The sequence below is a fragment of the Hipposideros armiger genome, unplaced genomic scaffold, assembly GCF_001890085.2.
Source record: "Hipposideros armiger isolate ML-2016 unplaced genomic scaffold, ASM189008v1 scaffold_248, whole genome shotgun sequence".
NCBI classification, from domain to species: domain Eukaryota; kingdom Metazoa; phylum Chordata; class Mammalia; order Chiroptera; family Hipposideridae; genus Hipposideros; species Hipposideros armiger.
The window spans coordinates 2095683-2108218 of record NW_017731598.1 but is presented as its reverse complement, the minus strand read 5'-3'; the positions used below and the strand labels follow the sequence as shown (position 1 = coordinate 2108218).

The 12536-nt window shown below is 54.3% G+C and overlaps 1 protein-coding gene across 3 annotated transcripts in view; it reads left to right on the top strand.

The window, feature by feature from the left end:
* Positions 1-12536, top strand: part of TTC7A (tetratricopeptide repeat domain 7A) — a 129791-nt gene that overhangs the window by 48265 nt on the left and 68990 nt on the right. For all 3 annotated transcript variants that reach the window (XM_019655863.1, XM_019655864.1, XM_019655865.1), the window contains 3 exons: positions 4881-5018; positions 6676-6759; positions 10808-10912. In XM_019655863.1, coding sequence (XP_019511408.1) covers positions 4881-5018; positions 6676-6759; positions 10808-10912 — 327 coding nt within the window. The remainder of the gene's footprint in view (positions 1-4880; positions 5019-6675; positions 6760-10807; positions 10913-12536) is intronic.

Sequence of the window (12536 nt, the reverse complement as noted above, 5' to 3'; positions counted from 1 at the left end):
GCCTGGTCGAGCCTGCTGGACACTTCCTCAGAGGCACCTGGAATAAAGGGAAGAGCCCAGGGATAAAGCCAGAATGTCTAGGCTCTAATCTGAATCCCGACCACCTCTCTGTATGCCTTGTGAGGCCCTCCATGGCCTCTGTGGGCCTCAGTCATAGGACAGTAGTACATGGAGCAGGTCATTGTGAGAATTATGAGATCCACTTAAACAGTGTCCACAGGTTAGCTTCCTTTCCTTTTCCTTCCCTTACCCTGTTTGGATCCAGGGTTAAAGAGGAGAGTAGGGCTGGGCAGAAGTAAAGGTCAGTGCCATCTAGGGCCCTGCGGCCAGCAGAGGGTCAGACCAGGGCTGGCAGAGGAGGCCCACAAGGCAGCAGGAGCACAGGACAGAGAAGCCCCCTTGGACTGGCCATCGCAGGTTCACCTTTGACTCCAGGGACCTTGCACAAGTTAGTTCACCTTCTGGGGCTCAGCGTCCCCACCTGCGAAGAGGCGATAGTGGTTTCATCCTGTCCATCCATGGGGTCAGTGTGAGGCCAGAGGCGATGGATGGACATGAAAATTCGGCTTCTAGAAGGGTAGTGCATGGCACACACATAAGGGATGGCTTTTTGTACAGAAGTCGCCTGCCTTAGGTTCCCCGGGGGCTGGCCCGCCTGGGGAAATGGACATGCCCTTGTCGACCTTCTTAGAAGGCCCCGTATTTGCTTCATGGGTACTTATCCAGAGACCAGACTGGCCGCCATGAGCTATTGGATGTCGGGGAATAGGGAGGAGCACTTTTTTTTGGCTTTGCCTCTTTTGACTGCTGGAAGGCCTGGGGTGAAGATCCTTTAGCCTGGGAGAGGCGGCCCCTGGGAGGACAGCCAGAAGGCCCAAGACTAGGAACAGAGACAGCCTGTGAGCCCTGCCTGAGATTAAATACGTGAATTAAACAAGAGCAGGGCATCCCCAGAGGTTGGAGACCCGGAGGTGGGTTTGGGGGTTATGCACGGAGAAACCAGGGGAGAATATTCTGCCATTATTCTAAGACTGGCGAGGACCATGATAGTGAGAAGAATATTTAGTGTCCGTATGTTACTTTAAGGATCACAGGCCCATTCACATCTATCACCGTATTTGATCTGGAGGAGTTGCTAATTGAGGCCATTTAAATGGTGGCAGGAAAAGAGTGTGGCTGGGACTAGTTCAAGGCTGGCTACTGATGGCACTAGGAGCATTGTGTGGCTTGAGGATGGTGAGCCCAGGGGAGGAGGGAGCAGGACAGCAGAGGTACCCCAGGCCAGGGACCTGACATCGGTCCCCAGAGTGTCTGAGGCCCTGTTCTCTGAGGCTTGCTCGGGGCCCCTGAGCTGCCGGTGAATTCTTACCCTGTTGCTCCCCACCACAGGCTTCCTTCTTCCTGCCCTATTTCACCCAACCCGCCTTGTTGCCATGGTTGCCTACTTAGGCACAACCCAGCAAGCACTGGAGCATTTCACCGCAGCCCTGCCCCAAAGCCATAGCAACCGCTGGGTAAACTTCTGCTTTTGGCTTTCCTTTGGGGAACCACACTTCCCTCAGCATAGGCTTCCAAGTCCTGAGGACCCCTGAGAAGACACCTTTCCTGCTGCCTCCCTGTTGGAAGCTCCAGGCCTCCATCCAACGGATGCTGCCGCAACCCCCTCTTCTGTTCCTGTTCTGACCTAATTCACGCTCAGTGCTAGAAATCCACCTCTCCCTCCCCCACCATGCCCACCTTAGGAGACACTGTTCTCTTAAAGGTCCAGGTCTAGGGCGGACAGGAGGTTCCCATACCAGGTCCCAGAAATCTCTCTCTCACATGTCACTCATTCTATACACATGGACTGAGGAAAGTGCTGTGTGTGAGCCTGTAGTGGGAGTTTAGAGACATGTCCCTGCCCTAAGGACTGGTGAACCAGCTGGGAGTGGGGGGGCCACGGTGTGTGCCCTGTGTTGGGGGAGGATGAGGGGTCCCAGCCTCGTCTGGCAAGATAAGTCAGAGAAGACACTGAAGGAGCACATACCTGAGTTGAATTGTGAGGAGTCAGAGGTGCCTAAGTTGACAGAGGGGACAAAGACAGGTCTTGGTGAGGATAGAGAGCTTCGGGGAGTTCCATGGAGCCCTGGGAGGACTTGGGCGCTGAAGGGGAAGAGAAGCTGGCAGTGGGGGGGAGGGTGGTGCTCATGGTGAAGGGCCTGGGGTGGCAACCACAGAAAGGGGGCTGGACTTTACCTTGGGGCAAGTCTGCAGGGGAGGCGGGGAGGGAGTTGGGGTCAGCAGAGGCTACTCTTCAAGGACAGACCCATCAGAGCTGAGGCCTTTAGCGACAGCTCGCTGCTCGCCAGCCCCTCAATGAGACTGGTCTGCATGGGCAGGTCCCCAGATCCTAGGTGGGCCTAGCCAGGCTTCTCCCTCTGCCCCACAGAAAAGCTACCCTGCAGGCTGCCTGCCCTGCCCGCTGTCTATCAGCACCTTTCTCTCCCACTGGACTTCTAGCTCAGATTCCACTCGGTAGGTGACTGTATCTGCTGCTGAGGGCAGCGACTGTATCCGCCATCCGCTCATTGCCTAACGCCCTTATCTCCCACTGCTGCCTGGTGGAGGCTGGGCCTCACGCTGGGTGGCCAGAGCTGGGGGAGTCCCTGGAGGTGAGGGCTGGAGATAAGGGATTAGGGCAGAACATGGCCAGGCACAGAGCAAGTTTTGGGGTTTTGTGTTTCTACTCAGCTCAGTGAAATCGCTCCTGCCAAGCATCTCCTTAAAATTTCTTCTCCCTTCCTGTTGGTGCTTGTGTGGGTGGATTTCACCAGGAAGGGGGAGAGATTTCTCTGGCACTTTTTCTCTCCACTTCTCTCCCTTAACCCTTTCGAGGTACTGACTGGCTCTGGTTTACCAGGCTGGCACCAGGGCTCAGTCTTTCTGGGGGTCGCCTGGCTTCCTGGCACTCTCTCCTGGGGCCGGTCCATGTTTATGGTGGTGGTGGGCAGCCCTCACCTTTCATGGACCCCTGGCCACTGGCCTGCCTGACTGGCTGAAATGCCCCCATGGGTGAGTCACTTCCTTGGGTCTTATAGGCTTTGGGGCTTCCAGAAGCCTCTATGGGAATGCTCTTCAGGCCTGCACAGCTGGACATCGAGAGCCCACAGTCCAAAGACCATTGGGCCTCTGCTTCTGCAGCCACTTAGGAGCCTCAGCCCCTTACCTGGAGGAGGGGTTCATAGTCCTGGCCAAAGGGAGGATGTGAGGACCATCTCTGGATGGAGAAGGATTCAGTGGGATCTGGGGTTTCAGAGCCAGCAGTTCCTTTTATTCTTCAGGAAGGCTGGGTCCTTTGTTCTGAGGTCCTCTGTGGAGAAATAGAGGAGGGTGAGTCCTCTAACATATCGAGGGGGTTCTGAACCTTCTACAAAAGGAAGAGTAGGCTGGGAAGAGACCCCTCGGGCGGAGCGGAGAAGAGGTGGGAGAGGGGAGGATGCTGGGAGCAGCCAGCAGGAACATCTGGGCAGAACCCAGCTTTGCTTCCGCTCAGCCCTCAGTGTGTGTCTGTGCATGTGTCACCCCCAGCCTGGTCCCTGCCCTGTTGTTACTTAACTCTGAGACTCCCATAACTCCTATTTAGTTACCCCTGATCCTAAGTGCTGTCCCCAGGGTGTGGGTGTCATTAGGGGCGGGGGTGGGGGGGGGAGTGGTGCATGCCATAGGCCACAGAACAAGAGTGTCCAGAATCCCTGATGGTGAGATTTCAGGCTTGGTGAGACAGCTCCCCCTCCAGATTGCATAGAATCACTTAACCTTAAAGCACGTTTTCCCTGGACCCTCCCTGCCATGAGCAGCCACCTGGCAGCTCTGAGCTACTAAACTCCTGAGTGCTGGGTGTCTACCTAGCACAGAGGCCTCGAGTGTTGGGGAGGTTCACTGGAGAAGAACAGAAAGGAGAGTTCTGTTGTTGGAGGGAGTCAAGGATAGACATGGGGTGATGGGGGGGGGGTCTATCAGAGTGACTTGGGACCTGCAGAGTAAGAAAAGAAGACACTAAGAGCCCACAGCCTGAGCGCCCTCCTGTGAGTTAAGCAGCACCCGATCTAGACAATTCTACATATTCTCTGGAGCTCTTTCCATGAGTGGATGGTTACAAATATACAAGGAGCTCTTCCACAAAACAACTGGTCTAACTCCTCAAAAATGCCGGTGTCCTGAAAGACAAAGGCTGAGGGACTCTTCCAGATGAAAGGACACTAAAGAGACATGGCACCTGAGTGCAAGGAGTGATCCTGGATTGGATCCTGGAATGAGAAAAAGTAAAAAACTAGAAAGGCCATCAGTGGATGGGCGGCAGAACCTGAATATGAACTGGTATTAGATGATAGTAATATCAGTGTTACGGTTCCTGAATTTGGCATTTCTGTTGTGGTTATAAAAAGAATGTCCTTGTGTTTAGGGGTAAACGGTCATGTTGCCTTAACCGACATCGTTGTTGTTGTTGTTGTTGTTGTTGTTGTTGTTATTGAGAGAGAGGGAGAGAGACAAACAAATGTGGCAAATGTTAACAATTGGGTTTACCATTATGGTACTATTCTTGCAACTTTCCTGTAGGTTCGAGATTTTGCAGAATAAAACATTGACTACAGAGAGCTTGAGTCCTCAGAACTGCTCCCTCACCCCAACCTGGGCTAAGAGTGGAGGGCTTTCTCTCTTTGGAGAGGGCCTTTGTGGGGGTGGGAAAGGCTCTGGCTGTTTCAGAGGGTGTGGCCACCTGCCTGGCCTGGGTCGGCGGTGAAAGGGTGACCGTCACTGGGTCTGCGAGGCAGGGGCCCTGTGGAGACAGACACCTGCTTGTTTTCTGTCCTCACTCTTTCCCAAAACACGTCCCCCCACAGGCTACTCGGGATGTGGTGCTGAGCCGGGCGCCAGAGCAGGAGGAGGACCGGGCAGCGAGTGTGCAGAATACGGCGGCCATCTACGACCTCCTGAGCATCACGCTGGGCAGGAGGGGGCAGTATGCCATGCTCTCTGAGGTACGGCTGGCCCACACCACCCAGGAGTCTGGTGGCGCGCAGAGGAAATCAGATGGGGCCCCCAGTTGTCATCCTCCATGTCCCTTCCCTGCCTCCACCAGGGACCACACAGCTCAGTTCTGGGAGGCCAGGCTTGGAGCTGTTTCATTTCCAGTGCCAGGCGAGCTGCCTCTCACTGGCAGGGTGTTTTTTAATTTTTTATTTTATTTTTTTTGGTTTTGCTAGTATTTTTATGTGCTTTTCTTTTTAAAGAACACATGGCATTGTATAGAGGAGCAAAACAGGAAAATTTTCCACCCCTCAGTTCCCCCCCGCCCCCCCCCCCGAGATGGATGACACGGGTGTTTTGTGACTGCCTCTCCTGGCAGGGTTCCGAGCTGGGTAGACAGACACCCCCATTCTGTTGGGAAGACCCTGCTGGAGCAATGCGCAGTGGACTGTGCCCAGAGAATGGTGTCTCTCCAGGGCTGGGGGTCGGGCACCAGGCCACCAAGCTGCCGCTCCCTCTCCTTTCCCCTGCCTACAGGGCACATGGTACACACACATTTTCCAGCCAAGGCTGAGATCAAGGAGGCTTTGGGGCTTTGTCTCCTTGTGACAGGAGTGAGCCTCTTGGCAGGAGATTCTCCTTTCATGTGTTTAGAAGGGCTCCGGAAAGGAGGGATGGTGACATGTGCAGAGCCCCTGTTCGCACCAGGCACCACGCGAGGTGCTTGCTAAGATGATCCCCTCATTAATGTGGGAAGGATAAGTGCTGTTCTCTCAGCTTTACCATGAGGAAGACGAGGCCCAGAAAAGTGGGTTTTTTCCCCCAAGATGGCGCCTGGAGTGCGTGTTGAGCCAGCATGTGAACCCAAGCCGTGGAGCTCTTACAGTGCATGCTGTCTGGTCCTGTACCCCTCACTCTGTCCTCCACCCCCACCCCAACCCCCAACCATGGCCGTACGATGAATGCTGGCAGTGGCTGCCTCTGGCACCCGGAAGTGTCTGTGGAGGGATCTCACCAGGCAGCCACTGATTTGGGGTTGCCCAGGACTGGACGGGCCTGTGGAGCAGATTTTTCCAATGGGCCTAGAGAACAGCAGGGTATAGAGGAGACTTTACATTTGGGCGACGTTCTATTCATGGGCTCTGCAGTCAGCCTGCTCTGGCCCTGCGACTCTAGCAAGTCATTCAAGCCTTAGTTTTCTCATCTGTGAAATGGGGGTTATTAGAGACCCCACCTCACAGGGTTGTTGGGAGGAGTAAACAAGTTAATATATGTAAAAAGCTGAGAGTAGCACCATGCACAATATTAATAAATGCCAGCTGTTAATTTTATTGCATCTCTACATTTTGAAAGCACTTTCACAAATCTCATTTCATTTGCTTTTCGCCACCGTTCTATGAGGTCATTCACATGTTATGGAGATGGGAACCCAGGGCTAGAGTGGGTGAGATACTTGCGCAGGGTCACACAGCATGCCAGAGGCAGAGACAGGTTATCCCTGGAATGTTCTGACAGGAACCCAGTACGAGCCTCCTGCAGCCTCCTAGAGCTTACCTAGTTAGAGTAAGTAAGCTCCTGGAGCTTTTACATGGGCAGTGGAAGGGTACAGGTGGCCTGGGGGGTGAAAGGACCCTGGCAAGGAGGTGCTGACTGTCTCCCTCTCCCCAGTGCCTGGAGCGAGCCATGAAGTTTGCATTTGAAGAATTCCACCTTTGGTACCAAGTGGCCCTCTCCATGGTGGCGTGTGGAAAGGTAAGGCCCTGCTGTGCTGGGGGTTGCACACTCCCCCTCAGGGGGTTCGGCTTTCCTCGGGTCCCTCCCAGAGGTGGGGGAAGGCGGGCGGTGATTCAGAAATGTTGTCTGGCAGCTGATTTTCATCTCTAAGAGAGTAAGGGCCCAGGAGGGCCACACACAGACCCCTGTGTGAATTCGATGTCTACGTGTGAGTTATGAGTATGCCAGGTGTGCAAATGAGTCTGTGGGTGCTTTTCTCTGAAGACATGTATACCCATGGGGCATCGTATCATTTCTGTAGGTGAATTGACGGGTACAACTGAAGGAGGCAGATGTGGGGCGTGGGTTCCAGTGAGGGGAACATTGTTCCGTTTGGGCTGTAGCTGTCATTCTGCCCCCCAACGGTGGAGTCAGAAAGGAACTTGCCCGTGAATCAGGAGCTGACCCTATCCCGGGTCTCAGGGCTGCGATCCGCTCTCCGCCCACCAAGCCCACATTTTCCCTCAGATGAGAATCACACTTACATAAGCCTCTATTTTAAGCAGTGACATGAAAGGAAAAGCTTTCCGGGGCTGGGTGCTGGGGCTGTTGGAGCTGAAGATGCTTCGAAGTCAGGAAATCAGGTGGCATGAGCTCGCAGATCATTCCAAGAGCTATAAACACCCAGGGCCCTTGCATGGGGCTGAGGGAATTCCTCGCCCCCTCCCCCCACCCATCTGCGCCACCTGCCGTTTCTAGCCCCACAGCCATCTCCGAGGAGGCCCCTCCTAGGCTTGCCAGCACCTCCTCCACAAATGGAGGGTGCACAGGCCGGGTCCTGGCAGGGAGAGAGAGAAGAGCAGGTGCTGCAGCTTGACAGGTGGGCAGTACAGCCGAGAATCAAGTGGGGAGCCTTCTCTGCCCCTGCTCCACCCGGTATTGATCTTCCCAAACCTCTGCCCCTTCCCGCATCATTTTGGCCACCTCCCAGAGCACCCTGAAGTCACAACATGATGTACCCCGGCTCTGTGCTCAGTGGGGTCTTGTCAAGGCTGAGGGAGAGTTCAGAACAAAGATAGGGTGAGGCCTAGGGCGGGGCGGGGGGGAGTGGGGGCTGGAGCTTACAGCATGGAGCCTGGGCAGGCAGCTCACAGTGGCCTGTGACGGCTTCTTCCTGCCTCTAGGAAACAGAGAAAATGCCTCCAGTCTTGCACTGGTGAGCATGGACCAGGAGGAGAGGTCCAGGGCCACAGTGGTTCTCATCCTCCTGTGGGTCACAGACCCTGGTGAGATGCTAAGGAGAACTGGGGACCCCTCCTCAAAGAATGCATCACACACGGGTGTTAGCTTTAATTTCTGGGGGTGCTCTTGGGAGGCCCCCTGCCTCGGAAGAAAGTATCATCTTAGCCTGGGAGGTATGGGTCTTCTACCTCCTTACTGAGAAGAGCCAGGATCAGAGAGGTCCAGACACAGCCTGACACATCCTGGGATTCTGGGACCTGGTGTCCCAGCCCCGCTGCTTCGCAGACCAGCAAGGTGTGTATACACGAGAATGGGCTTATAGACAGGGAGTTGGGGCGATTGGTGAGTTTCTCACACATGAGGCCCCACAGGCTGGAGACACTGGGTTACACCTTCCTCTGCACTGGGTGCAGCAGGAGATTGTTCTCGAAGCACACTTTGTACCCCCCTGAGGATCTCTGCACACCAGATCAATCGGCCTGGTTAGCCAGATCTCACCTTTGCCGAGATCCTACCGTAGAAATCAAGGTTCTAGACCTGCAATTGTGCCTGAAAGGTCTTCCAGAAGGTGAAGCCGGGCGGATAGTAATATATCTGGCGCTTCAACCTGCAGGAAGAAAGGATGAGTTCCATGTCATGATTTAGGTCGCTCCTTCTCTTGGTCTCCTCAGCAATCACATTGGCTGTGTTGCTAGGTAACCAGCATGACAAAAAAAAAAAAAAAGCGCTGGCTGCTCTGACTGTAGAGTCCTCAGATGGCTCCTTAAATAGCAGTGTTTTGTGGTTTGGGTGGGGGTGGAATGTGGAGGGTCAGAGTTAGAGAACCCTGTATTTCAAGGATGCACAGGTCAGCAGCCAGGGAAGGGGCCAAGAAAAGGCCTGAGGCTTGCTGGGGTGTGTGGCCAGACATGCCCTGGTGGGGGCGATGGGCGTGGCATTCACAGAAGAGGGTCTGGGGAGAGGTGGATGGCCCGACAGCTCCGTCAAGCCCCTCATGCAGCACTCCTTGCTCCAACCCACACCGGGCACCCCGTGCCATCTCCCAACCTGCTGGAGCCTGTCATTTGCTCACACACCCTTGTATGCTTGGTCTCATATCCTCTTGTTTCTTGAGAGAGCAGTGGGCGATGGCGGCATTTGTCTTCTCTCCCCAGCCTTTGTGTGGGCTCCTGATAGCCAGGAGCCATGGCCTCTTCCCCCTCCCGCAGGGACTCCACTACCCCTAGCCCAGTACCGGGCACAGAGCAGGCCGTCAGCTGAGACACCTGGAATTGGCCTAATGAGCCCAGAGCCCAGTGAAATCTGTCACATCCAGGCTGAGAAGAGTTCTTCCATAAATGGTGGGGAAAGGAGGGGTAGCTTGAGAGAGGCAGGGGGTCCAGGGTACACACAGACAAGTGGGGTCCCAGGCCTGCATCTGCCAGTCCCTCACACCATGCTGTGGACAGGTGAGCCTTTCAGAGCCCCCATTTCCTCAGCAGTACCTCTGGAGTTGCCAGGGAGGGTGAGAGCTAGTTAGTGGTGGGGAGCTCAGCCCACAGTAAGATCCAGTACATGGGAATCATCGTAGTTACAGACACATGTCCCTGCCTACCTGGGGCTCACACGGGAAGGGGAGTGTACACGTTGGGGGGTGGGGGTGGAGGGGATCACTGCTGAGTTTCATGGAAAAGCATTGCATTCACTCAAAAGGTTCCAGCCCTGAGTGAGTGAGTGTGTGGGGTGGGGAGTGGGGTGACAGAGACCCCTTCCCTGGCCAAGGTAGTCATTACAAAGGGGAGATAGGGCAGTGGCTACGAGCTTTCTCATAGAGTCACTGTTCAAACCCCAACTCATCCACTCACAGACAATGTGGATTTGAACAAGCTACTTAACTTACCTGCATTTCCATTTCCTCATCTGTGAATAGGAACATAGCACCTACCACATAGGAGAGCTGTGAAAATTAAATGACTTCATATTTATAAAGCACTTACAATGGCGGTCAGCAGACTTTTTCTGTAACTGGTCAGATAATAGATATTTTGGACTTTGCAGGCCCAACAGCCTCTGTGGGAACTGCTCAGTTCTGCCTTCTCATCATGAAAGCAGCCATAGATGATACCTATACATATATGAATGGACGTGGCCGGGCTCCAGTAAAACTTTATTTCCACAAAAGTAAGCAGAAGACCAGATTTGTCCCTCTGACTTGCAGCAATGCCTGGTGCATAGTAAGACCTAGATAAGTGTTAGCTGGTGTTCTTCTCATTACCGGACGCTATCCCCTCCTGGCCCTCCGCCCACTACTGGACCACCCTCAGCAGGTCTAGTCTGGCCCTGTCTCCATGGCTGAGGCCCTGGAGCCTTAGGGGATCCCTAGATTCCTGTCTGGAGGTTCTCTGTGGCTCTGCCACCTTGCCTTCTCTCCTCCTCCTGTGCCAGCCTATATGCCCTGCCTCCAAGTCCCCATGTGGGTTTGGCCTCCTCTCATCACCTTATTGACCCAAGGGTGTTGCACTCAGAAGTTTGAAAGAGCCCCTTTCTACCTCTAAAATTTCTGTTGTTCACATTTAAATTGCTTTCAAAGAGCTTCCGTCTGTTGTCACCTTAGCTGTTATCACATCGCTTCTGGACAAGGGTCACAGCCTCCATTCTCCAGATGAGGAAACTGAGGCCCAGGAGGGACTCGCCTGTTCCTACTGCCTGGGCTGCTTCTGCTGGGCCTTCTTCCTGGCTCTAGAGAGGAAAGGAATGCACAGCAAGGCCTGGCGGTTTGGGAACTTCCCCACTGTATGCACAAGGCACCCAGTCTGTTGTGACCTAGGGCTGCAAGTGACGGTATTGCCTGCTCTTTCTTCTGCAGTCGGCCTATGCCGTGTCGCTGCTGCGGGAGTGTGTGAAGTTGCGACCCTTAGACCCCACTGTGCCCCTGATGGCCGCCAAGGTCTGCATCGGATCCCTGCACTGGGTGAGTGAGCTGCGGGGGCAGGGTGGGCAAGGCCCAGGTCCTGGCAGCTTCCTGTGGGAGGATGGCAGCAGGTGGGCTTGAGATGGGGGCATGCCCATATTGCTGTGTGTGTATGAGGGTAGTATAAATGACAAAGTATGGAGAGGGCTGGATGGGTCAGGGAGGCTTCCTGGAGGAGGCGGCCTTGGACTGGAGGTCTGGTGAGGATCAAGGCTGGCCAGTGGTGGGCCCTTCTGTCACAGCTTGCTTTCCCAAGCCCCGTGATTAGCAGGGAAATCCCTTGCTCCCCAGGTCTTTTCAGGGACACTATTGGCATCTCATACCCTAGAGGTAGGGCACCCTTGGGATATGGGTGGTATGTGGGTGCCGGCAGAAAGGAGGCACCCACCTAGGCCAAGCACTGCAACAAACAGAGGGTAGTGGTATGAGCTGGAGGATCAAGAGAAAGTGGCCTCGTCGACGACCCCAGGGCCCCTGAGCAGTGCTTCAGCCCTTCACTAGAATGAAACCCAAAATACCTGTCTTGCTGAGGTGGGGCGGGGGAGGGCATCTGTGCTTCTACAGGCTGCCGGCTCTGAGGTGGCTGTGGGCCCACCCAGCCAACAGCTGCCCTTGCCAGGAAGCCCTAAATTTAGGTCTTACCGCCACGGAGGAGCTGTTTCTCTCAGCAGCATAATTATAGTAATTATGTGCATTCAGATTACATGGTAATAAAATTAGGATCAAATCAGTCCAAATTGAAATCAGATGAGTTAGGAGCAAAGTAATCAATGACAACATAAATAGAAAAGCCCAAAAAGAAACTTAAACATGCAGACTTGATCAGAATTGGGGGAGAAGGTGAGCTGTTTAACCCACTGAGAGCATGTTTGGGTTTGGGGGCTGGCTTGAGGTTTAAATCGGCTGCAGGCTAAGGGTCCTGCTGGAGGGTTGGGGGTTTGGGGACCTCCTGGTGACCTTCCCTGACCAGAAACCTCACCCTCCACAGCTCCCTAAAGCCCCCCTTATATCCGCCTTGGACACTTAGCACATCACATTGTAATCATCGGTGTTTCTCCAGGGTAGGAACTGTCTGTCTTCCTTTTTGAAACCCCAGCCCCAAGTGAATGCCTGGTGCTTTCTGGATGGAGCCTACTTGCCCATGCACACAATCACTTGGCATTGAATTCTGCCTTATATGGTACTGGTCTTCTTCCCAATTAGATGGGTACTTCTTGGACCCTGAACCCCTCTTCCTCATACAACCCTGCACATAGTAGGTGTTTGCTAATATCTTATAGAATGACACCACCCCAGCTGGCCAGGAGGGACGGGTATGGGAGGTCTGCATCTGGTTCAGTGGTTCTCCCTGTTTCCCTGGGTTGCTGCTAGGCTGAGAGCAGGCTGTGGGTAGCCAAGGGCAGCCTGTTCTCCAAGAAGGCTTAGGAGAAGGGCGGCCTGGCACTCTCTGTTATCAAGGCTGTCAGCAAAAAGAACGGGTCTGACTGTGGCAGGCAGAGGGGTGCTAGAGCTTGGGACAGGGCATGGATCCCGAAAGGTGTCTGACGCCATCTCTGTCTCCTGACTTTGTAGCTATTCTGGCTCACATCAGCCCCCAGCAGGCCCAGCCATTGCCCAGCCAAGC